Source organism: Rana temporaria, chromosome 5 (assembly GCF_905171775.1).
Source record: "Rana temporaria chromosome 5, aRanTem1.1, whole genome shotgun sequence".
Lineage (NCBI taxonomy): Eukaryota > Metazoa > Chordata > Amphibia > Anura > Ranidae > Rana > Rana temporaria.
This window is the reverse complement of record NC_053493.1, coordinates 300,771,152-300,796,649: the sequence shown is the minus strand read 5'-3', so window position 1 is coordinate 300,796,649 and position 25,498 is coordinate 300,771,152. Positions and strand designations below refer to the sequence as shown.

The 25,498-nt window shown below is 47.5% G+C and overlaps 1 protein-coding gene across 1 annotated transcript in view; it reads left to right on the top strand.

Moving 5' to 3' along the window:
* Nucleotides 1–24,698: 24,698 nt before the first annotated feature.
* Nucleotides 24,699–25,498, top strand: part of ROCK1 (Rho associated coiled-coil containing protein kinase 1) — a 192,913-nt gene continuing 192,113 nt past the window's right edge. Inside the window, exon 1 of the mRNA XM_040354048.1 lies at nt 24,699–25,277. Within this exon, the coding sequence (XP_040209982.1) occupies nt 25,185–25,277 (93 nt within the window). The 5' untranslated portion in view covers nt 24,699–25,184. The remainder of the gene's footprint in view (nt 25,278–25,498) is intronic.

Genomic DNA, 25,498 nt, shown 5'->3' with positions numbered 1-25,498 from the left:
AAGCTGTTAGTGATATAGACCATCTGCTATCGACTTCATCTCTTCCATGGTGCGCTCCACGAGTGCTTCAAGCCTCGCTTTTTCATGACCGGGTAGTCTTCCCGGTCATGATTTCAGACTGATAGCAGTGAGAGCTGGCGGTGCAGAGGATGGTCTATGTGGACAGCTTTACTCCGAATATCTGCATAATTAGATGTGCCTCATTTATCATCAACCATGTGAGTTGCTAAACATTGTACCTTCATTAAATGTAACCATATTGCTTCACTTAGAGGCGCCTCTCTTCTCTTTTATACTCTGTAGCTCCTGCTGGATTTTGCTTCTAATCCCCTTGTGGAGGCTTCCATTTGTGGGTTGACATTTAAATGTTAATAACAACAAAAACCTGGTGAATGCCCAGGGAAAAACCAAGCCTACTTACCGACCAGCTTGCAGAAAACCAATTAACCTGTCTACAGTATGCGTTAAAAACAGGGGTTCGGTCCACACGCATTTGCAAACGCATGCGTGAGCCACAGAGCCGCGCCAAGGCACCCTGTAATATCTGTGGTCCTAACACTAAACAATGAGCGTCCCCACAGTGGAGGCACATGCATTTTAATGGATAGACGAGGGCAAGTGAACTGAAGGGAAGCCACCCCTCCTTTAAAGGTACAAGAGCACACCAAGCACCCAGCATATAGCACAATGGCTGCAAAGGTGTTGGTGCACTGATGCACTTAATTGTTACACAACCTATTACATTGCTATAATCTTTTTATATGGACTATAAACTGAAAGACCTATGAATAAATGGTTGTGGAACTAATTATTTGAGTTTTTATATACAAGTGCTTTGGATTAATAGCATGGTCCTGGAATGAATTATGCTCGCAATCTAAGTATTTTACTGTATATGATTTACTAACAGTAATCTGGATTTAATCATGTAGATCTACTTGCCTCCTATAAATTTCTGGATCCAATATACAGTATATTAAAAAAAAAGGTCCTGAGGAGTCTTACATTTTTACCAATTTGAGTTAGCCAATAAATGGTATCACACAAACTACTAACTTTCTGCATTGATCGATGGCTAACTTGGTACAAAACTCTTCTACAAGTAGACTGCTTTTTCATGGTTTGCCCAGCAGGTGTCACCACAATAACAGAGCAGTTAGTGATGATCACCTAAATTGCTTTGCAACAACCCTATACTGTACCGCAGTACAGAGGCAGACATGCAGTCCAGCTGAGTTACTCAGGCAGGGAAATGCAGGGCATATTTCAGTCTTGGGAAACTTTATCAAAGAACTAGACTGTGGAAGATAAATACATGATCCATACAGTAAAGTGCACCTAACCTACACAGGCAGAGCTCCGCCGCCCTGTCAGCGGGAATGTGATGGATTCTCTTTCCCTGCGAATCAGGGAATCAAATCCATCACATCCCTTGTTAAAAATAGCAAGCACTGGTTAGACACACATATAACCGTTTGATCACCCTAGATGTTTAAACCCTTGGCAGCCAGTGTCATTACTACGGTGATAGTGCATATACATACCTCCCAACTGTCCCTGATTTTCAGGGACTGTCTCTGATTTGGAACAATGTCCCTCTGTCCCTCTTTCCTCCTCATTTTGGTCTGATCCATATAGTTGTATATAAAATTGTATATAAAATTGACTTTTTATCTTTCAAAAATCTTTCATCCAATTTCTAAATTGCTACACTTGTATATTTCAAAAGCCAATATAAAGGTATAGTAGTGGCAAAAAAAAAAGCACTTGTGGGTTTAACTATTTTTTTTTGTATATGTTGCCTTTAAAGGGGCGTCGCATGAGGCGTGTCCTATGCCTACATACTTTTGCTAATAGGTTACATTCAATCCCATCTCAAAAAGTTGGGAGGTATGCATATATTTAGCACCGATCACTGTATTAGTGTCGCTGGTTCCCACAAAGTGTCAGTCAGCCTACGTTCACATTGGGCCACTTTGAAAAGTCAAATCGCATGCCAAATCGGAGCCTATTGCCGGCAACGGCACTGTCCGATTCGGTGTGACGCCGACTTTGTGGCACCGCACCAATTCCCAAAAGTTGTTCCTGCACTAGTTTTGGCGACTTCGGGGGCATACAGTAAAGTGCACCTAACCTACACAAACCCGCCCTCAGAGTGAATGTGAGCTTAGTGTCTGATTGTTGGCCGCAGTATCACAGTCCTGCTATAAGTCACTGATCGATGCCATTACTAGTATAAAATAAATATAAATTCCAGTATATAGCCCATAGTTTGTAGATGCCATAACTTTTGCGCAAACCAATTAATAACTTATTGGGATTTTTTTTACCAAAACTGTGTAGCGCAATAAAATTGGTGAATGGATGGTGGTCTTATGCGCTGGTCAAAATGAATAGGACAAATAAAACTGATAAGTGTAAGTGAATGCTGCTCAATCTATAGTGAAAACAACTCACTGTGTAAGATATAAATGAAAAAAAGGGTGATGAGCGCAAAAAATAGGTAAATTAAGCTAAACTAATTAGAGAGTGATCAATACCATCTAAATATATAATAAAATATAAAGTGTACTGGAACCGTGATAAGTGCTAAATACGTAATCAAGAATCAAAAATACTGACAGCAAGTCAAAGAATAGAAAAACACAAAATCAATAATAAATGCAGTGACAGTCAGCAAAATAAATGTGCTGAATAAGCAATGGTGCCCAATAAGTGCTGGTGAGCACAGTGTTAATGAAGTGCTAATGCAACAATAAAGATCAAATTCTTAATGAATAGGAATGATGCTTATGGGATCCACTGGGATACGTGCATGAAACAGTTCATAGAGATAAAGTTCATAAGCCAATGTAGTTCATATGCTCAAATGATTTAATTCATATGCTTGAATAATTCCTATAATAGAAGATCTTCCTCCTTCCTGATTCTGGGCTCACAGAGCGCTTACCTTAGCCCAGCAGGGCAGTAGCTCAGAGTGGTGTAAAGTTGTCCTCACTCGAACAGCGTGTCAGCTTGTGAGGAGATGTATTGGGGACCAAGCTGGTCTTCACAAAGATGGTTACCTCCAAACGAGTCCCCAGTGTCCACAGGTCCAGACCAGGAAAGAAAATAGGGAATCCAGATCGTGAAGTACGTTTGCCAAAAAAAGCGTTTATTTTAAATGCTTAACATGAGCAAGAAAAGTAAAAAAATATATAAAATCCTAAGCGCTGGTGTAGCTGTAGCACGGAAGGACGTCACTTCCGGTCACGTGGGTATCTAATTCCTAACATGTATCGTCACGTCACGTGACTTCATCAGAGGATATACTCCTCTGATGAAGTCATGTGACGTGACGATACATGTTAGGAATTAGGGGCCAGATTCACGTAGCTCAGCGGATCTATAGATCCGCTCGATCTACGTGAATTAAGATCCGCTCCTGCAAGTTTAGGAGGCAAGTGGCTAATTCACAAACCACTTACCTCCAAACTTGCGACGGCGGATCCTAAATCCCCCAGCGGAATTCAAATTCCGCGGCTAGGGGAGTGTCATATTTAAATCAGGCGCGTTCCCGCGCCGATTTAAATGCGCAGGCGCCGTCCACGAAATTTCCCGGCGTGCATTGCTCCCACTGACGTCGCTAGGACGTCAGTGGTTGCGACGCTTACGTAAACAACGTCTGTCCGTATTCGAGAACGACTTACGCAAACGACGTTAAATTTTAATTCGACGCGGGAACGTCGGCTATACTTAACATTGGCTGCGCCTGATAAAAGAAAGGGTAAGTATACGACGGAAAACAGATACGGAAACGATGTAAGAACACTCCGACGGGTCCGCGTACGTTCGTGAATTTGCGTATCTCGCTGATTTACATATTATTTATCGTAAATCAGCGGGAACGCCCCCGGCGCCATTTTTTAATTGAAAAAAAGATCCGACAGTGTAACACATTGTAACACTGTCGGATCTAGCCCTATCTATGCGTATCTGATTCTATGAATCGGGCGCATAGATAGGACCAGTTTACGTCAGAGATACGATGGTGTATCTGTAGATACACTGTCGTATCTCTTTGTGAATCTGGCCCTAGATGTGTATCTCTCGCGGCGTAAGGGCGTGGAATTCAAATTTATCTAATGGGGGCGTGTTTTATGTTAATACGTCGTGACCCGACGTAAATAACGTTTTTTTGGAACTGCGCATGCGCCGTCCCTGGGGGTATCCCAGTGCGCATGTTTGAAATTAAACCGGAACCCGCCAATGCTTACGACGGTGACGTCATTCTACGCAAATTCCTATTTGCGAACGACTTAGGCAAACAACGTAAAAAATTCAAAATTGTACGCGGGAAGGACAGCCATACTTAACATTGAGTACGCCTCAGTATAGCTGCTTTAACTATACGCCGTAAAAAGCCGAACGCAAACGACGGAAAAAAAGCGACGGGCCGACGTACGTTCGTGGATCGCCGTAAATAGCTCATTTGCATACTCAACGCGGATTACGACGGGAACGCCACCTAGCGTCCGCCGAAAAATTGCATCTTAGATCCGACGGCGTACGAAGACGTACGCCTGTCGGATCTAGCCAAGATGCCGTCGTATCTTGTTTTGAGGATTCAAAACAAAGATACGATGTGGGAATTTTGAAATTACGCCGGCGTATCAATAGATACGCCGGCGTAATTTATTTGTGGATCTACCCCAAAGAGACCAGGATACTTTCTTATACAAGTACATGGTACAGCAGACACATATGAGGAATATGAAGAGTTGGGTTTCCAAAGCTTTAACTTTTCCCAGTGCTGCGCTCTGGCTGGCGTGTGGACCATGGTCTGTGTAGGATAAGCATTAAAGGGGTCTTTTTGGTCAGTTCACAAACTGCATAGTTTAAAATAAACTGAACAACTGTTCAATGAAAATATGCTCATGTGATAAGTAAAAGTTTTTAATTTTACTTTAGGATAAGGGAATCTAAAATCTTTTTAACCACTTGCCCACCGGGTTAATTCTGGCACTTCTCTCCTTCATGTGAAAATCACAATTTTTTTGCTAGAAAATTAATCAGAACCCCCAAACATTATAGATTTTTTTTTAGCAGACATCCTAGGGAATAAAATGGCAGTCATTGCAATACTTTTTGTCACACCGTATTTGCGCAGCGGTCTTACAAGCGCACTTTTTTTGGATAAAAATCATTTTTTTGAATTAAAAAATAAGACAACAATACATTTTGCCCAATTTTTTTATATATTGTGAAAGATAATGTTACGCCGAGTAAAATGATACCCAACATGTCACGCTTAAAAATTGCGCCCGCTCGTGGCATGGTGTCAAACTTTTACCCTTAAAAATCTCGATAGGCGACGTTTAAAAAATTCTACAGGTTGCATTTTTTGAGTTGCAGAGTAGGTCTAGGGCTAGAATTATTGCTCTCACTCTAACGATCGCGGCGATACCTCACTTGTGTGGTTTGAATACCGTTTTCATATGCGGGCGCTACTCGCGTATGCGTTTGCTTCTGGGCGCGAGCTCGTCGGGACGGGGCGCTTTAAAAATTTTTTTTGGGGTTTTCTTATTTATTTTTATTTAGTTTTATAATTTTTTACACTGAAAAAAAAAAAAAAAAAAAATTGATCACTTTTATTCCTATTACAAGGAATGTAAACATCCCATGTTTACATTAAGAGGCTGGGCGGGACTGACGTTTTGACGTCACTTCCGCCCAGCAGAGCTATGAGGACGGGTGAAGGAGATTTCTCCTTCAGTCCCGTCCCCGCTCAGCTGCCGGACACATCCGATCCCCTCCGCCGCTACCGACGGCTCCGGTAAGCGGCGGAGGGCGCGGGAGAGCGGCGGGAGGGGGGGGGCCCTCTCCCGCCACCGATAACGGCGATCTCGCGGCGAATCCGCCGCGGAGACCGCCGTTATCGTGTACACCACCGCCCCCTGAAAAGATGAATATCTCGGTTGTGGCAGCAGCTGCTGCCGTTATCGAGATATTCAACTTTAAAAAGAGGACGTCTTTTTGACATGGGGCGGTGGTCAAGAGGTTAAAGGGGTTGTAAAGGAAAAAAAATGTTTCCCTAAATAGCTTCCTTTACCTTAGTGCAGTCCTCCTTCACTTACCTCATCCTTCAATTTTGCTTTTAAAATGTCCTTATTTCTTCTGAGAAATGCTCACTTTCTGTTCTTCTGTCTGTAACTCACCACCGTAATGCGAGGCTTTCTTCCTGGTGTGGAGAAAGCCTCTTGAGGGGGGAGGGGGCGAGCAGGAGTGTCAGGACGCCCACTAACACACAGCTCCTTTCTCTATCTGCAAAGTAGAGAGTGTCCTGACCCTCCTGCTCGCCCCCTCCTCCCTCAAGAGGCTTTCTCCACACCAGGAAGAAAGCCTTGCATTATGGTGTTGAGTTACAGACAGAAGAACAGGAAGTGAGGATTTTTCAGAAGAAATAAGGACATTTAAAACCTAAATTGAAGGATGAGTTAAGTGAAGGAGGACTGCACTAAGGTAAAGGAAGCTATTTAGGGGGAAAAATTCCTTTACAATCCCTTTAACTTTCTTAGATAAATACATAAATGTGATCAGCTAAATTCCAAACTCTGGGCACAATTGTTTTTGAAAACAAAAGAAACCCCAGACAAATTTTAAAAATAAAAAAAGCAGCTCAGGCTGCAGTACTCATGTGCTCTCTGGTGCTGTCCCCTGCAGTACCTCTTATCCATCACATGATGTCCTCAGTCTTCAGTTTTCCCTATATGTATTTTTTAAACTGTCTTAGATAAATATATGGAGACGTTAGGACAGCTGGCACCAGCACAAGGTTTAATTCTCATTTAATGTAAGTAAGGATCTTGTGCTTATTTTTAAAGAAAAAAAGTAAAACCCCATTCTTTTTTTAGCCTACTATTCTACTGCGTACAGATGCACACAAAACAATATGCTGTTTGCAGTGATCTTGACGCCCATGTGAATAAGCCCTTAAAATAAAGCACAAGGCTAGACAAAAATAGAAATGTTCCCCACCACCCCACCCACAGCACTCTAACCTATCATTTATGGCATTTTCAATCTTAGAAATAAAGATTTATTAGCCTATGTCTGGGTCCCTCGCCAGTGTCATTTCCTGCTGTGGGAACTGCTGATCCAGAAGTGCAGGTTAACCCTTTACCATCCCAGTATGCTATTGTCCCCTACCGATGTCACCACTGTCACCCAGAACCCGCCACTGCACAGCCAATAGGAAGTGTCCGCATCACGCAAGCAGTAATTTGGACACCCAGAGAAAGCCCCTCCAGAAGGAAAGAGAGGTGGAGTAAAGGATCGCGACTCGAAAGTCATGTGGCTGTGGATTTAAAGGATTAGTTCACCATTACCAAAAAAAACTACCTATGCAGGTAAGGTGTGTCTGTACTATAGATAATTAGAATCTGTGCAGCTCTGACTAAAGGTGAATAATGACCTTCCTATACTGTATAGGTGTAAGCCATTTACGGGCCTCATAAACAAAAAAAAGAGGGTGCACCGACCTAGTGCATTACCAAAATGACAAATTATTAAGAATATAAAAGAAAAGTATTCTGCTCACAAAAGCATGACATGTATTGTATGGCCCCGGAAAAGGTCATATAGTGCCGAAACGCGTTAGTAGAGCAGCTTGGTCACGTCATCGCTCTACCAGGAAGTGAAGGTGGACGCCATCTTTTCTTTTTTTTTTTTTTACTTATTTTTATTAAAGTATTTTCAATGCTGTTGAAATACAAAACAGGGCCATAGGGGCATACCCCGGCCAATCATTGCACGTAACGACGTGCACCACAAAAAAAAACAGAAAAAACAGTTAACATCACACTATAACACTAGGCATGTCTAACTAAACAATACCTAAACACCTCTCAGGTTACACATGTCAGGACTACAAAAGGAGCTATTGTATCTTGTAGAACCTCATCTCAAACCTCAGTGACTGAATTGAAAGCTACAGGAGCCCCTGGGAGTAAGTACGATCATCACGTTTATCTATGCTTCACCTCCTTTTACCTGTTCAGAATATGGTTCTCGACTCTAAGGCCGGGTACTAACGAGCAAACATGTACGATGAAACCGGTCCGTCGGACAGTTTTCACCGTACATGTCTGCCAGAGGGCTTCTGTACGATGGCTGTACTAACCATCGTACAGAAGTCCGCGCGTAAACAATACGCGGGGCGTGTCCGCGTCGTCGCCGCGACGATGACGCGGCGACGTGGGCGGGCCTGCCATTTAAAGGCTTCCACGCATGCGTCAAAGTCATTCGATGCATGCGAGGGACGGCGGGCGCTCGGACATGTACGGTAGGTCTGTACTGACGACCGTACATGTCCGAGCGGGCAGGATTCCAGCGGACGGTTTTAAAACACGTCCAGGAATATTTGTCTGCTGGGAAAAGGCCCGGCGGGCAAATGTTTGCTGGAATTCGGCCCGCTCGCGCCTACACACGACCAAACATGTAAGCTGAAACTGGTCAGCGGACCAGTTTCAGCATACATGTTTGGTCGTGTGTACGGGGCCTAAGTGTTGCAGGTGGATACCAATGTAATCTTTCTGAGCTACTCCCCAGGGGGCCGGTCATCTGTTGTGGACTCCGAGTATGTCCACAGGTGCCAGACTTTTTCATATTTTTTGGGGCATCCTCGGGACAGATACGTCGCTTTGTAGAGGGGTATCATTGTATTAACTATCTGCTTCCATGCGTTCAGAGTGGGAGGGGTGGTTGACTTCCACTTCAAGACTATGGCTTTTCTCGCGTAAAAAAGAAGGATACCTATGAGGGTGCGTGTTGCTTTGGCAAGTGCCAGTTGCTCCACCAGGCCGAGGATGCAGACACTAAGTGTTAGGGGAAGAGGGATGGTAGTTAAGCTATGAATAAATTGAGTCACTTCCCTCCAATAGTCCTTAATCTGAGGGCAATCCCAAAATATGTGTGTGAAGTCTGCTGAGGTACCAGAGCATCTCCAGCAGCTGGCCGACAAGGTCGGGTATATGCGATGCAGGTGCTGGGGCGTGTAGTAGATCCTGTGGAGGATTTTGAATTGGATCAGTTTGTCCCAAGTAGCAACCAGCTGCTGAAATGGACAGTCCCATATATCTTCCCAATCCTCACCGTCCAGCTCCCCCGCCACAAATCGTGCAGACCATCCAATCCCACCTGGATGGACGGCAGGAGTGCACGATAAATTTGGGATAGTGGTTTGGAGATATCAGCCTCAGCCAGGAGAATCTCCAAGTCATCAAGTTCCAGCCGAAGCCCCAACTCATCACAGATGTCCCTCAAATACTTGATGCCCCTGCTGGCCCACAAACCAGGGTCCTGCAGAGAGTGGAATTCCCGTAACCTGGGATTACACCAGAGTGGCGTGTTGGGGGACCATCTGGCCTTCACCAAGTTAGGTTTGATCACTACCATGTACCATGCCTTAATAATCGCTTTCATAGCCAGTGTCAAAAGTGCCGGAGAACCCCCCGAACCCCTATAGAGGGCATTGCAAAGGGCCTCAAAGGATCCCAAGTGAGCTGCCTCCAGGACGACTGACGCATTGGTATCGTCCGATACCAGCCAGTTATGTGCATGAGTGAGCATTGCCGCTAAGTAGTAGGTGTGGAAGTCAGGGCAGGCAAGTCCCCCCTGTGTCCACGGCCTACGCAGGATCTTCTTGCTGAATCTAGCCGGTTGTGATTGCCACAGGAAGGAGGCCGCCGAGGAGTCTAGCTGCTGGAAGAGAGATTTTGGAATCCAGACCGGAGAGTGCCGCAAGATATACAACAAGACTGGGAGTAGCTTCATTTTAATTAAATTAATTCTCCCTATAAGACGTAATGGGAGGTTCGACCAAGTCTTCAGTTTTAATTTACAGCACTGCAGCACCGGGGACAAGTTAAGTTTAAGAAAATCCCGGGTATTAGAAGAGATGTATATCCCTAGGTATCTAATAGTGTCAGCCCATTGCAGAGGTAAAGCCGGATCCCTCAGCCTCCCTGCCCCAGGGTCTATGGGCAGGACAACCGATTTGCTCCAGTTCGGAGGCCAGAAAGGGTCGCAAAACTGTCCAGGAGCCAAAGTGCCCCGGCGAGCTAGGGACCGGGGTCCCTGAGAAACAGGATTAAATCATCCGCGTACAATGCCATTTTCTCGACCACCGAACCCACCGGTATGCCAGACACCTCATTCGACCTCCGCAAGGCCTCAGCCAGGGGCTCCATCACCAGGGCAAACAACGCAGGGGACAAAGGACACCCCTGCCTTGTCCCCCTCCTAATCAGGAAGGAGGATGAGAGCCTGCCATTTAATTTAATACCGGCTGTAGGGGCCCTATATTATAAGCCGATCCATTTCCGCAAAGTAGGGCCAAAGCCAAAACCCTCCAGAACCTGCATCATATAGGACCATCTAACTATATCGAAAGCCTTTTCGATGTCTAGGGATTACGCCATCTTTTCTGACTGGGATTGTTTGTTGGAGACATGTGCATGTTATTTTTATACAGTATTTGAAAATAGTACTTGTGTTTTAAAAAAGCTTCTGTCTTAAAGTTTTTACACTATTTAAAGCGGGAGTTCACCCATTTATAAAAAAAAAAAATTTCTCCCCTTAGCTTCCTGCTCGTTCGGTCTAGGGGAATCGGCTATTTGTATTAAAATATGAGCAGTACTTACCCGTTTTCGAGCTGCATCTTCTTCCGTCGCTTCCGGGTATGGGTCTTCGGGAGCGGGCGTTCCTTCTTGATTGACAGCCTTCCGAGAGGCTTCCGACGGTCGCATCCATCGCGTCGCTCGTAGCCGAAAGAAGCCGAACGTCGGTGCGGCTCTATACTGCGCCTGCGCACCGACGTTCGGCTTCTTTCGGAAAATCGTGACGCGATGGATGCGACCGTCGGAAGCCTCTCGGAAGACTGTCAATCAAGAAGGAACGCCCATTCCCGCAGCCCATACCCGGAAGCGACGGAGAGGATGCATCTCGTAAACGGGTAAGTACTGCACATATTTTAAAATAAATAGCCGATTCCCCTAGTAAAAACGAGCAGGAATCTAAGGGGGAAAAGTGCCCTCTAAGGGTGAACCCCCGCTTTAATATTTTTCATCCATATGTATCACATTTTGGGGAGTCTGTGACATCCACTCTTGGATTTTTGCTGAGGTATCGTTCCCGTAGCTGGTGGGATCTGGCTGTAGCATTACTATAGGGGAAAATCTCCATAAGCTTGTTTGACCTGCCTGTTCCAAGGGGGTCCCTAAATTCTGGTAAGAGGACATCTTATCTGGGTGTTAATGACTGGCCTCTATGGTGGAGGGAAGGTGTCATGTACCTTCGGGTAGAGTCTGACGAGCAGAGGAAGGCCTCTCGTACAGCCCCGGTTCAAGGACCACTGAGGTTGCAACAGCATTCGCGAGAGTACCTGCGATGTTCTCCCTTTAGCAGGGGAGCCGGAGAAGCACATGGCAGCAGTAGTAGAAGCTGCTGGTTGCGGATACAGGTACGCAGGGATGCTGTGGATGCAGGTACGTTGCTGGTGCCGGTGTACTGCAGATGCAGGTATCTAGCGGCTGAAGGAAGCTAAGGAGACTGGTGCAGAGTCAGACAAGCCAGGTAATAAACGGAATATCAGATACACCAGAGACATCAACAAGGAATGGTCAAGTTCAGGCAGAGGTTTGGTAACAGAGAATCAGATGCAGATAAATCAAGGTCAGGGCAAGCCGGGGTCAGGATAGGAGAGAATCAGGATAATGAGGAAGCCCGGTCAAAATTAGATCAAGGACTGGCACAGGAACAGGATACAGGGGGAAGCTGCAGATCAGACAGCAAGGCCCTAGTGCATCTGTGTCAGAAACCATGAGTCAGACCTAGACAGAAGTAAAGTTAAATCACACTTATTATTATTATTATTATTATTTTTAAACAATAACAATAAAAAGGTAAACAGTGTAAGCATAGTCAAACAAGCTAGAGTTCAGTACCTGGATCGGGTAGTCAGCCAAGCCAATGTCAGAGAGCCAGAGATAAATGTAGTAGTCCAACAAGCAGGATCAGGAGCCAGAAGGAACGCCAGCCGAGCAAGTCCAACAGGAACGCAGGAGATGTTAGCAAAGGCAAAGATGAAGTGAGCTGGAAGGCTTTAAGTAGGCAGGACTGACGAGCAGATCATCAACAGGTGAGTCACTGTGGAGAGAAAAGAGGCTGGCAATTAGCCGACAGCTGAGCGGCCAGCTCAGAGAAGGAAGTGCTGAGTCCAGCCCTGATGATCTGCCATTCTTATATGTCATTTTGGCGCCAGTGCTAATGGGCGCACATGCTCGTTCACGCACATTCACATAGGCGTTCCCATGATCACGCGGACATGCCAGTTAGGAAAGGTACTTGTGGAATTGTGCACACGCCTCTGCCTTTGCACATCTGCTGCACTATGGTCAGCATGTCCCTGACAGAAGGAGTCTTTATCTTGGTAGTTGGAACCACATATCTTTCACCATTATTTCTGTGGGACTCTTTTTTATGATACAATTTAATTGATCACTTCTGACACATTTTTTATGCGTGTATTGGCATATGAAATGATGCAGACGAGATCGCCTCCAGACAGAGGTGTATTTAGGTTTTGTGCTGCCCTAGGCCTGACTAAACTCATGCACCCCCTAATTTAAATACGACCCACCCTTCCTGTCAAGGACACACCCCTTCCTATGTAAGACCCGCCTGTCATCTGTAAACCACACCCCTTCCTATTTAGGCTCCACCTCTTCCTCTCTGAATTAGCACACACAATCACACACCATTTACTCCATACTTACATCAATCACTCCATAATGAAACTGACATGATGCGGTTTTAAATAACTTAGATAATTTAATTAACTGCGTACATACTGCACGAGATTACCAGAGACTGCAGACATACTGCAAGAGATTACCAGATACTGCAGACATACTGCATTAGATTACCAGAGACTGCGGAGATACTGCAAGAGATTACCAGATGATACTGCGGACATACTGCACGAGATTACCAGATACTGCAATAGATTACCAGATACTGCAGATATACTGCATTAGATTACCAGATACTGTGGACCTACTGCATTAGATTACCAGAGACTGCAGAATACTGCATTAGATTACCAGAAGACTGCAGACATACTGCATTAGATTACCAGAAGACTGCAGACATACTGCATTAGATTACCAGATACTGCGCACATACTGCATTAGATTACCAGAGACTGCGGACATACTGCACAAGATTACCAGAGACTGCATTAGATTACCAGATACTGCAAACATACTGCATTAGATTACCAGATGATACTGCGGACATACTGCACGAGATTACCAGAGACTGCGGACATACTGCACGAGATTACCAGAGACTGTGACTTACTGCATGAAATTACCAGATAATTTAGATAACAAGGTGACTTAAATATAAAAAATAATTGTTAATAAGCGAGGGTTGGGGGGGGCCTTGCGGCCGCTATTTTCGCCGAACAGTTAAATTTAAAAAAAATCTTAATGAGGGGGGGGCGGAGACATTCAATATTTGTGAACACTCACACTCACAGGCTGAGAATCACTAGTCCAGTAAAACAGTTCAGAACTCAGGCTGGGTTCACATTTAAAAAAAAAAGTAGGTAGTAGGGGAGTCTGGCCGGCCTTGCGGCTGCTATTTTCGCCGAACAGTAAATCGGTCCTGTTTTGATTTCAAATACATCATCATCCCTCGCTCAGCCTCTCATCAATTTGTACCTGCTAAGTTCCGAGTTCTGCCTGATCTGTTTGTTTTTCTCCACGGTCCACCATCGTTCAACTTCTCCCCTCTCTCGCTCCTCCTCCTCTTCTCCCGTCCCGAACAGATGCTATGATGCCGCGCGGAGGCTGGTAGGCAAAGCATTAGGCTCTGCCTCCACCAGCTAAACAGATGGCCCATTGATCGTTCCATTTAAGGGGGGCGGCACTGGCAGTCGCTCCCCACAGTATGCGCCGTGCTTCCGTGACAAACAGAAAGGCAGCCAGCCACGGGAGGTGGCAGCCGTCCGCTCCGAGGGAAGCAGTCTGAGTGGGCGGGTGGCTGCCTCTGAGTTAGGAAGACGGGTGGGGGGGGGGGTTTCGTGCGGGGGGCGACGAAACGCCGCCCCCCGCAAAGGGCCGGCCTAGGCCAGTGTTTCTAAATTCCAGTCCTCAGGCCCCCCCAACAGGTCAGGTTTTCAGGATTTCCCTCAGATAAAAAGGCTGTGGTGATTACTAAGGCAGTGAAACTGATCAAATCACCTGTGCAAAATAATGGAAATCCTGACCTGTTGGGGGGGCCTGAGGACTGGAATTGAGAAACACTGGCCTAGGCCAAGATACATCTCTGCCTCCAGGTCCACAGAACTCAGCCAGTGGTGTGGGAAGACCTCATAGCATCCTAAGGCTTACGCATTTTGAGGGTCAAGCCCTCTTCTTCCGAGCCAAAAAGATTACCTTGAGAACCCTATGAAGACTTTCCACACCACTGAGTACCGTGGACCTGGAGGCGGTCTTGTCTTCATCCTTTTATATGACAATGCATGTCATGCGTTTGTGAGTAGAATACTTTTCTATAATATTCCTAATAAATTGTTATTTTTATAAAGCACTAGGTCGGTGCGCCCTCTTTTTATTGTTGTTTGCAGTACATACGAGGACACCCAGTCCTGTGAGGCCAGCAAGACCTTCTGCATCATATCTACTAGCCAGCCAAACAGAAAAGTGTTACATATCCTAAGCGCAGGAGGTTATTACTAAGTACCTCATAAAGCCAGACTGGAATGAATACTCCAGGACTCTGCTAAGGACATTGCTAAGAGACCCTTACCTGTTAGGCCGGGTACAGACGAGCAAACATGTACGATGAAACCGGTCCGTCGGACCGTTTTCACCGTACATGTCTGCCCGGGGATTTCTGTATGGTGGCTGTACTCACCATCATACAGAAATCCGCGCGTAAACAATACGCGGGGCGTGTCCGCGCCGTCGCCGCGACGACGTGGGCGGCCCTGCCAGCTCAATGCTTCCACACATGCGTCAAAGTCATTCGACGCATGCGAGGGATGGCGGGCGCTCGGACATGTACGGTAGGTCTGTACAGACGACCGAACATGTCCGAGCGGGCAGGATTTCAGCGGGCTGTTTTAAAACAAGTCCAGAAATATTTGCCCGCTGGAAAAAGGCCCGGCGGGCAAATGTTTGCTGGAATCCTGCCCGCTCGGGCCTACACACGACCGAACATGTCTGCTAAAACTGGTCCGCGGACCAGTTTCAGCAGACATGTTCGGTCGTGTGTACGGCCCATTATTGTTCACCATCACAGAAGTGAGCTCTCAAACACTGAGCTCAAAACTACATCAGTAGAGAGAAAAAGCATGTGAGAGATTGAATCTGAGAAAGAGCTTTCTTCTGTGATGGTGAACAGCTAGGCTTCTCTTCCTAGTTTTCCAGTCAGGCTTTGTGAGGTACATAAATGGCCTACACTTAAAACAAGGTTGTTAATTAAAGGGGTGGTTCACCCTAAAAACTACTTTTTTATTACACTGCCCCCCCACATTACAATACGATTGGCTATTAATTTTTTTTTTATGCTGTACATACCTTTGTACAGCATATTCACCCGTGGCATTCGGCTTGCGAGTCCCGCGGGAGTGGGCGTTCCTAACATGTCTGTGATTGACGTTTGACCAAAAACGAGCTCCCCCCCGTCGCGTAAGCCGCGTCACGATTGGCAAAAGGAGCCGAACGGCGATGCGCATGCGCAGTATAGCGCCGACTCGCCTCCTTTCGCCAACCGTGATGCGGCTTACGCGACGGGGGGAGCTCGTTTTTGGTCAAACGTCAATCACAGACATGTTAGGAACGCCCACTCCCGCGGGACTCGCAAGCCGGATGCCACGGGTGAATATGCTGTACAAAGGTATGTACAGCATAAAAAAAAAATTAATAGCCTTAATCGTATTGTAATGTGGGGGGGGCAGTGTAATAAAAAAAAGTTGTTTTTAGGGTGAACCACCCCTTAAACTTTGGTCAAAGCTGCACAGTTTGTTATTATTCACATATGTCCCTTATCTACATAGGCAGTTTCTTTGTGAAGGTGAACTGTCTGTAGCTGCCCATAATTTACTAAATCCTAGTGACAGACAAGTCTCTGTTCTATTGGTATTATCTCACATGCACAGTGCCAGATAGCTAGGTCTGTTCTACTGTATGTGTATAGCAGTCACTGTCCCGTATATAAGGTGAACCTGTAGTTTATATACAGCTCCTATTTTAGATAACCCTGTCCCTTCTGATCTGTGATTCTATAGCTAGTTTTAGCTCAGGACTTGATAACCAGCATAGGCTGGAGACAGATTAGGCATCCGATGGCCACATCTGGTAGTTAGAGGTCCAGTTGCATGACAGATTAAATGCTACTAGGGCAGGACTAAAGTACAGAACAGATAGGAAACCCTAATGCCGCGTACACACGATCATTTTTTCGGCTTGTAAAAAACTATGTTTTTCAGCATCTAGAAAAAACGTTGTTTTTTCCAACTTCATCATTTTTACGACGTTGCCCACACACGATCGTTTTAAAAAAAATGCTCTAGCAAAGCGAGGTGAAGTACAACACGTACGACGGCACTATAAAGGAGAAGTTCCATTCGGATGGCGCCACCCTTAGGGCTGCTTTAGCTGATTTTGTGTTAGTAAAAGACGATTCGCTCTTTTCTGTCTGTTACAGCGTGATGAATGTGCTTACTCCATTACGAAGTGTAGTTTTACCAGAACGAGCGCTCCCGTCTCATAACTTCCTTCTGAGCATGCGCAAATTTTTCACGTCGTTAAAGCCCACACACGACCATTTTTTACAACCCACAAAAACGACAACGTTAAAAATGTTGTTAAAAAATAGATCGTGTTCGAATTTTTTTTTGCCCATTTTTTTTAGAACCTGAAAAATGCTCTGAAGCCCACACACAATGGTTTTTAATGACATTAAAAAAAAAACATAATTTTTTAGAACCCGAAAAATTATCGTGTGTACGCAGCATAAGTTCTAATGACACTTCACAGTTTCTGCATGTGAGAAGCTCCATTCCAGGCACCTTGGACAACAGTTAGTGGATCTCCCCATCATCACCGCAGGTCTTGTTTTCAGGTCTCTGACAACAATATGTACACTGCATTGTGATTATTCTCGGGCCCCTATAACTGAACTTTCCTGCTACATTCATCTGGAGATATTTTAAAGGGGTAGTAAAGGAAAAAATGTTTCCCCTAAATAGCTTCCTTTACCTTAGTGCAGTCCTCCTTCACTTACCTCATGCTTCAATTTTGCTTTTAAATGTCCTTATTTCTTCTGAAAAATGCTCACTTCCTATTCTTCTGTCTGTAACTCCACACAGTAATGCAAGGCTTTCTCCCTGGTGTGGAGAAAGCCTCTTGAGGGGGCGAGCAGGAGTGTCAGGATGCCCACTAACACACAGCTCCTTTCTCTATCTGCAAAGTAGAGAGTGTCCTGACCCTCCTGCTCGCCCCCTCAAGAGGCTTTCTCCACACCAGGGAGAAAGCCTTGCATTACGGTGGTGAGTTACAGACAGAACAGGAAGTGAGGATTTCTCAGAAGAAATAAGGACATTTAAAAGCAAAATGGAAGGATGAGGTAAGTGAAGGAGGACTGCACTAAGGTAAAGGAAGCCATTTAGGGAAAACATGTTTTTCCTTTACAACCCCTTTAATTAAAACCATATACTGTATATCATTGTATAGGTGCACGGTTCCACTCTTATCGGCCCCTTTGCTGATAATACCTGTTTGAACATTGGATTTATGTTCTATTATTGATCTTTTGTTATATAAACTTGTTTCTAGATTGTAAGCTCTAACGAGCAGGGCCCTCTGATCCCTCCTGTATTGATTTGTATTGTGACTGTACTGTCTTCCCTGATGTAAAGCGCTGCGCAAACTGTTGGCGCTATATAAATCCTGTATAATAATAATATTATTATCTCCTTCCTGGTGTGCATCTATATATTTATAATTAATGTTATATGCTGGTTGCAGTAGTTCTTCTGCTCCCAATTACTTTGTTTAGATTAATGGATAATTTCCCAGGAAGGGAATCCCCTCTGTTCACAGAGGGTCTGTCCTGGGTAAAGGCACTGCCAACTTTATGATCAAACCCACTTCTTCCACTTGGTAAAGGTTCTGGTTCTCTTATTAAGGCTCCTGTCATGGTCTTACCTCTTGCTGGCTTCTTTCATCTGACATGTGCTGGCGGCCATGTTGGTTTCTGGGCTTCTTATAACTTACCACACCCTGCGGCTCCTCCTTCCCACTGGGAGGAGCTGGATGCCTTGCATATATATAGGAGGTCTGTTGCTTCAGTTCCCTGCTTGGTCCTCTTGTATTCACATGCTCCTGAGATTGTGCTGCTGCTTTTGGCTACCGACCCGGCTTCCACGGACTACCCTTCTGGCTCCTGATCCCTGGCTTCGTTCGGACTACCCTTCTGGCTCCTGATCCCTGGCTTCGTTCGGGCTCCTGATCCCTGGCTCCGGTGGAAGACTCTGTACTGTTTGATCATCCGTTTGGACTTTTACCTTGCTGTTTGGTTTTCAATAAAGCCTTCCTATTTCATTTATCTATTGTTGTACGTCTGATTCATGCTTCCGTGACAGCTCCATTCACACCTGATCACAGGCAGACTCGCATTGATATCAAATTGCTGCAAAACGCAGGACACTTTTTACAATGTCATTACTTTTAATGGCACCCCAATTGTTGCGCGGTAAATCATGTTGCAATAGTGACAAATCACAAAGTGCGACGCTGTTGCCCAAAAGGCAGCGTTGCAAGACATTCGCAGCACGAATTGGGGTGCCATACGAAGTAATGGCATCGCAAACGTGTGCCCCTGTTTTGCAGCGATTTGAAATTGTGGCGATTGGTGTGAATGGAGCCTTGGCTACAGGTTTAGCGCAATATCCTGTATGGGGTGGGCCATTTCTCATAACTCCCAAAATTAGGGCTACAGGAAGTTATGGCCGTATTCCATTATTTTGGAGTCGCAGGTCGGTCGGATAACAAAAATGGTTGGAAATTATTGTTTAGTCTCCCCAGTGTGGATGAGCTGGGTAGTTAGTGGTAAAGATTGACGTAGCTGATCCTGCTTGGGGGTACACGTTGTCACCTGTCACCATACAGCCAGCTTCGCCCCCTCCTCAGTGTTGTGCACAGGTCCTCTTCACCCGGCCTGCCCTCGCCCCCTCCCTCAGTGTTGTGCACAGGTCCTCTTCACCCGGCCTGCCCTCGCCCCCTCCCTCAGTGTTGTGCACAGGTCCTCTTCACCCAGCCTGCTTCACCCCTCCCTGTGAGGTGTTGTATACAGATCCTCTTCATCTGGCCAGCTCCGCCCCTCCCTCCTCAGTGTTGTACAGGTCCTCTTCACCTGGCCTGCTCCGCCCCCTCACACCTCTGTGTTGTATACAGGTCCTCTTCACCCGGCCTGCTCCACTCACTCTCCCTCCTCAGCGTTGCACAGGTCCTCTTTACCTGGCCTGCTCTGCTCCCCTCCCTCCTCAGTGTTGTATACAGGTCCTCTTCACCTGGCTTGCTCCGCCCCCTCCCTCCTCTGTGTTGTAAACAGGTCCTCTTCACCTGGTAAGCTCCGCCCCTCCCTCTTCTGTGTTGTATACAGGTCCTCTTCACTCGGCCTGCTCCGCTCCCTCCCTCCTCAGCGTTGCACATATCCTCTTTACCCGGCCTGCTCCGCTCTCCTTCCTCCTCAGTGTCGTTGTGCACAGGTCCTCTTCACCCGGCCTGCCCTCGCCCCCTCCCTCAGTGTTGTGCACAGGTCCTCTTCACCAAGCCTGCTTCACCCCCTCCATGTGAGGTGTTGTATACAGATCCTCTTCACCTGGCCAGCTCCGCCCCTCCCTCCTCAGTGTTGTACAGGTCCTCTTCACCTGGCCAGCTCCGCCCCTCCCTCCTCAGTGTTGTATACAGGTCCTCTTCACCTGGCCAGCTCCGCCCCTCCCTCCTCAGTGTTGTACAGGTCCTCTTCACCTGGCCAGCGCCGCCCCTCCCTCCTCAGTGTTGTATACAGGTCCTCTTCACCTGGCCAGCTCCACCCCTCCCTCCTCAGTGTTGTACAGGTCCTCTTCACCTGGCCAGCTCCGCCCCTCCCTCCTCAGTGTTGTACAGGTCCTCTTCACCTGGCCAGCTCCACCCCTCCCTCCTCAGTGTTGTACAGGTCCTCTTCACCTGGCCAGCTCCGCCCCTCCCTCCTCAGTGTTGTATACAGGTCCTCTTCACCTGGCCAGCTCCGCCCCTCCCTCCTCACTGTTGTATACAGGTCATCTTCACCTGGCCAGCTCCACCCCTCCCTCCTCAGTGTTGTACAGGTCCTCTTCACCTGGCCAGCTCCGCCCCTCCCTCCTCAGTGTTGTATACAGGTCCTCTTCACCTGGCCAGCTCCGCCCCTCCCTCCTCACTGTTGTATACAGGTCATCTTCACCTGGCCTGCTCCGCCCCCTCCCTCCTCTGTGTTGTATACAGGTCCTCTTTGCCTGGTAAGCTCCGCCCCCTCCCTCTTCTGTGTTATATACAGGTCCTCTTCACTCGGCCTGCTCCGCTCCTCCCTCCTCAGCGTTGCACATATCCTCTTTACCCGGCCTGCTCCGCTCCCTCCCTAGCGTTGCACATATCCTCTTTATCCGGCCTGCTCCGCTCCCTTCCTCCTCAGTGTTGTATACAGGTCCTCTTCACCTGGCCTGCTCCGCCCCCTCCCTCCTCTGTGTTGTATACAGGTCCTCTTCGCCTGGTAAGCTCCACCCCTCCCTCTTCTGTGTTGTATACAGGTCCTCTTCACTCGGCCTGCTCCGCTCCCTCCCTCCTCAGCGTTGCACATATCCTCTTTACCTGGCCTGCTCCCCTCCCCTCCCTCCTCAGTGTTGTATACAGGTCCTCTTCACCTGGCCTGCTCCGCCCCCTCCCTCCTCTGTGTTGTATACAGGTGCTCTTCGCCTGGTAAGCTCCGCCCCCTCCCTCTTCTGTGTTGTATACAGGTCTTCTTTACTCGGACTGCTCCGCTCCCTCCCTCCTCAGCGTTGCACAGGTCCTCTTTACCCAGGCCTGCTCCCCTCCCTTCTCAGTGTTGTATACAGGTCCTCTTCACCTGGCCTGCTCGGCCCCCTCAGTGTTGTATACAGGTCCTCTTCACCTGGCCTGCTCCGCCCCCTTCCTCCTCTGTGTTGTATACAGGTCCTCTTTGCCTAGTAAGCTCCGCCCCTCCCTCTTCTGTGTTGTATACAGGTCCTCTTCACCTGGCCAGCTCCGCCCCTCCCTCCTCAGTGTTGTACAGGTCCTCTTCACCTGGCCAGCGCCGCCCCTCCCTCCTCAGTGTTGTATACAGGTCCTCTTCACCTGGCCAGCTCCACCCCTCCCTCCTCAGTGTTGTACAGGTCCTCATCACCTGGCCAGCTCCGCCCCTCCCTCCTCAGTGTTGTACAGGTCCTCTTCACCTGGCCAGCTCCACCCCTTCCTCCTCAGTGTTGTACAGGTCCTCTTCACCTGGCCAGCTCCGCCCCTCCCTCCTCATTGTTGTATACAGGTCCTCTTCACCTGGCCAGCTCCGCCCCTCCCTCCTCACTGTTGTATACAGGTCATCTTCACCTGGCCAGCTCCACCCCTCCCTCCTCAGTGTTGTACAGGTCCTCTTCACCTGGCCAGCTCCGCCCCTCCCTCCTCAGTGTTGTATACAGGCCCTCTTCACCTGGCCAGCTCCGCCCCTCCCTCCTCACTGTTGTATACAGGTCATCTTCACCTGCCCTGCTCCGCCCCCTCCCTCCTCTGTGTTGTATACAGGTCCTCTTTGCCTGGTAAGCTCCGCCCCCTCCCTCTTCTGTGTTATATACAGGTCCTCTTCACTCGGCCTGCTCCGCTCCTCCCTCCTCAGCGTTGCACATATCCTCTTTACCCGGCCTGCTCCGCTCTCCTCAGTGTTGTGCACAGGTCCTTTTCGCCCGGTCAGCTCTGTCCCCTGCTTCTCAGTGTTGTATACAGGTCCTCTTCACCTGGCCTGCTCCGCCCCCTTCCTCCTCTGTGTTGTATACAGGTCCTCTTCACCTGGTAAGCTCCGCCCCCTCCCTCTTCTGTGTTGTATACAGGTCCTCTTCACTCGGCCTGCTCCGCTCCCTCCTCAGCGTTGCACATATCCTCTTTACCCGGCCTGCTCCCCTCCTCAGTGTTGTATACAGGTCCTCTTCACCCGGCCTGCTCCGCCCTCCTCTGTTTTGTATAGAGGTCCTCTTCGCCTGGTAAGCTCCGCCCCCTCCCTCTTCTGTGTTGTATACAGGTCCTCTTCACTCGGCCTGCTCCGCTCCCTCCTGAGCGTTGCACATATCCTCTTTACCCGGCCTGCTCCGCCCCCCTCAGTGTTGTATACACAGGGCCGTCTTTACCACAGGGCAAATAGGGCAGCTGCCCAGGGCCCTGTCACTATTGGGGGCCCAAAGCAACCCCCCTTAAAAAAAAAAAAAAAAAAAACTTTTTTTTTTTTTTTTAGGGGTCCGGATGTCCCCAGGGGCCCGGAGGCCCCCAGGGCCCCAGATGGCAACCCCCCCTTTTTTTATTTATTTTTAAATAAAAAAAATATATTTTTTTAATATATTTTATTTTATTTTTTATTAAAGGGACAATTTTTTTAGAGTTTTTTTTTCAAAGGGACAATTTTTTTTAGGGGTTCCCAGGGGTCCGGAGGCCCCCAGGGCCCCAGATGGCAACCCCCCTTTTTTTATTTATTTTTAAATAAAAAAAATATATATTTTTAATATATTTGTATTTTCTTTTTTATTAAAGAACCAATTTTTTTTAGAGGTTTGGGGGTCCCCAGGGGCCCGTAGTTCCCCAGGGCCCTGGATGACAACCCCCCTTTTTTTATAAAAACAATTTTTTTTTATATATTTCTTTATTTCTTTTATTTTTTATATATATATATATATTATTATATATATATATATATATATATATATAATATATTATTATTATTATTATTATTATTATTAAAGGTTTCAGAGGTCCCCAGGGCCCCGGATGGCAACCCCCCTTTTTGTATAATTTTTTTTCATATTATTTTATTTCTTTTTTTTCTTTTTATTTCTTTTTTATATATTTTATTAAAGGGCTCAGAGGTCCCCAGGGCCCCATGTGGCAAACACCCTTTTTTATTTTTTTTATAAATGCTTATTTTTTTATTTTTGTTTTTATATATATTTTTTTTATTTTTTATTAAAGGGCCCAGAGGTCCCGGATGGCAACCCCCTTTTTTTGTAATTTATTTTTATTAAAAAAAAATTATTAAAGGGCCCAGAGGTCCCCAGGGCCCCAGATGGCAACCCCCTTTTAAAAAAAATATATATATATATATATTTTATATATATTTTTTATTTCTTTTTTTCTTTTTATTAAAGTGCTCAGAGGTCCCCAGGGCCCCGGATGGCTACACCCCTTTTTTTATATATATTTTACTTTTATTTTTTTTGTAAAGGGCCCCCCGCTTCTAAATTCGCGGCAGCCCCCCCCCCCCCCGCTTCTCAATTTCAGGCGGCAGCACCCCCCCATCCCGATTCTCTGCTCCAGGGGGCCCATGCCTGAAGCTGTGTAAGTGGCCCCATAATTCCTGATCCCTGCCGCCCGTTAAGCCCCTGTGCTGCCCACAAATCAGGCTGAAAATCATCAGCGGTACGCAGCCAGTGACAGTACTGCTTCCCTTTCCAGTGTTTTAAAATGTACAGCACGCCATGCCTGCGTTTCCTGCAAAGAAAAGCGCATGCCTCATGTAATAGGCTGCGCACACGGCATGCCTATGCCCATCAAGCACTGAAACACAGCACTGTCTGTCCATTCTGCTGTCTGCTGTGACTTATCTGCAGTTCCCGTACTGTCAAACTTGCTGCATTTTTAGACGTTTAGGTCACGCTTTTAAAAACACAGTGCATTTGTGTGTGTGCAAGAACTGCAGGTAAGTAGCATGGTGCAAAAGCAGAATGGATTTCAAGGCAACTGTATTTTTAAAATGCTGAATGCACCTTCTGCAGGAAACAAAAGCATGGCAGCCCATTCAAATCAATGGGCTGCTGTACCTGCACAAATGAGGACCGCCAAAACATACATGTGAACCAGCCAGGCCCAAAATAAGCTGGAGGGGGGCCCCAAAAAAATGTTTGCCCAGGGCCCAAACCATATTAAAGACGGCCCTGTGTATACAGGTCCTCTTCACCTGGCCTGCTCCGCCCCCTTCCTCCTCTGTTTTGTATACAGGTCCTCTTCGCCTGGTAAGCTCCGCCCCCTCCCTCTTCTGTGTTGTATACAGGTCCTCTTCACTCGGCCTGCTCCACTCCCTCCCTCCTCAGCGTTGCACATATCCTCTTTACCCGGCCTGCTACGCTCTCCCCAGTGTTGTGCACAGGTCCTTTTCGCCCGGTCAGCTCTGTCCCCTGCTTCTCAGTGTTGTATACAGGTCCTCTTCACCTGGCCTGCTCCGCCCCCTCCCTCCTCAGTGTTGCGCACAGGTCCTCTTCACCCGGCCTGACCCCACCCCCTCCCTCAGTGTTGTATACAGGTCCTCTTCACCCGGCCTACTCCGCCCTCTCCTCAGTTTTGTGCACAGGTCCTCTTCACCCGGCCTGCCCCCTCCCGCCTTCAACGGCGCAGGCGCACTGTCTCTCCTCCGTACCGTCCCGCACAGTGTTTGAACAGGAAGGCGGACATGTTTGTTGAGGATTGGTGAGAAGGCAGGAGGAGCCTGAGCTTTCCGTCCGTTTCACCGCCGTGTGTGAACCCGGGAGGAGGAGGGGGAAGAGGGGACAGCGCTGTGTATGTGGAGGAGACATGACGGGGCGGCCCGGCGCTGAGCTGTGAGGTGGAGGAGGAGGACCTGTCATCCGGAGCGCCGCCATCATCACCCCGGGGGCTGGGAGTGGAGGGACGGGCCTGTGTGTGTCTATGTGTCCGGGGGCCCATGGGGAGGATGCCGGGGCCCAATACAGTGCTGTACAGGCGGTGAGGGGAGACGGAGCTCCGCCGCACACCTGAGCCGTCCGCTAGGAGGAGGAGGACGGGAGGAGCCGCTTCTTGTATCCGGGGGGGACATCAACACTCATCATCATGTCTACCGGGGAGAGCTTCGACTCTCGCTACACCAAGATCGACGTCTTGTTACGGGACCCCAAGTCGGAGGTCAACACCGACTGCCTGCTGGTGAGTGTCCTGTCAGCACCATCACACTGCACACCACCCCCATCACAAGGCTTCCCATACACCATACAATCTCCTTGTAGCTGACCATACAATCCCCCCTCAGTTCTGGAACAGAGTGCCATTCAGTGTGATGTGATTTTTCAGCTGGATGACATTGCACTGGATCACACCCATATAGCTCATGCACTACTTTAAAAAAACGCACTGCAACTGGATTGCAT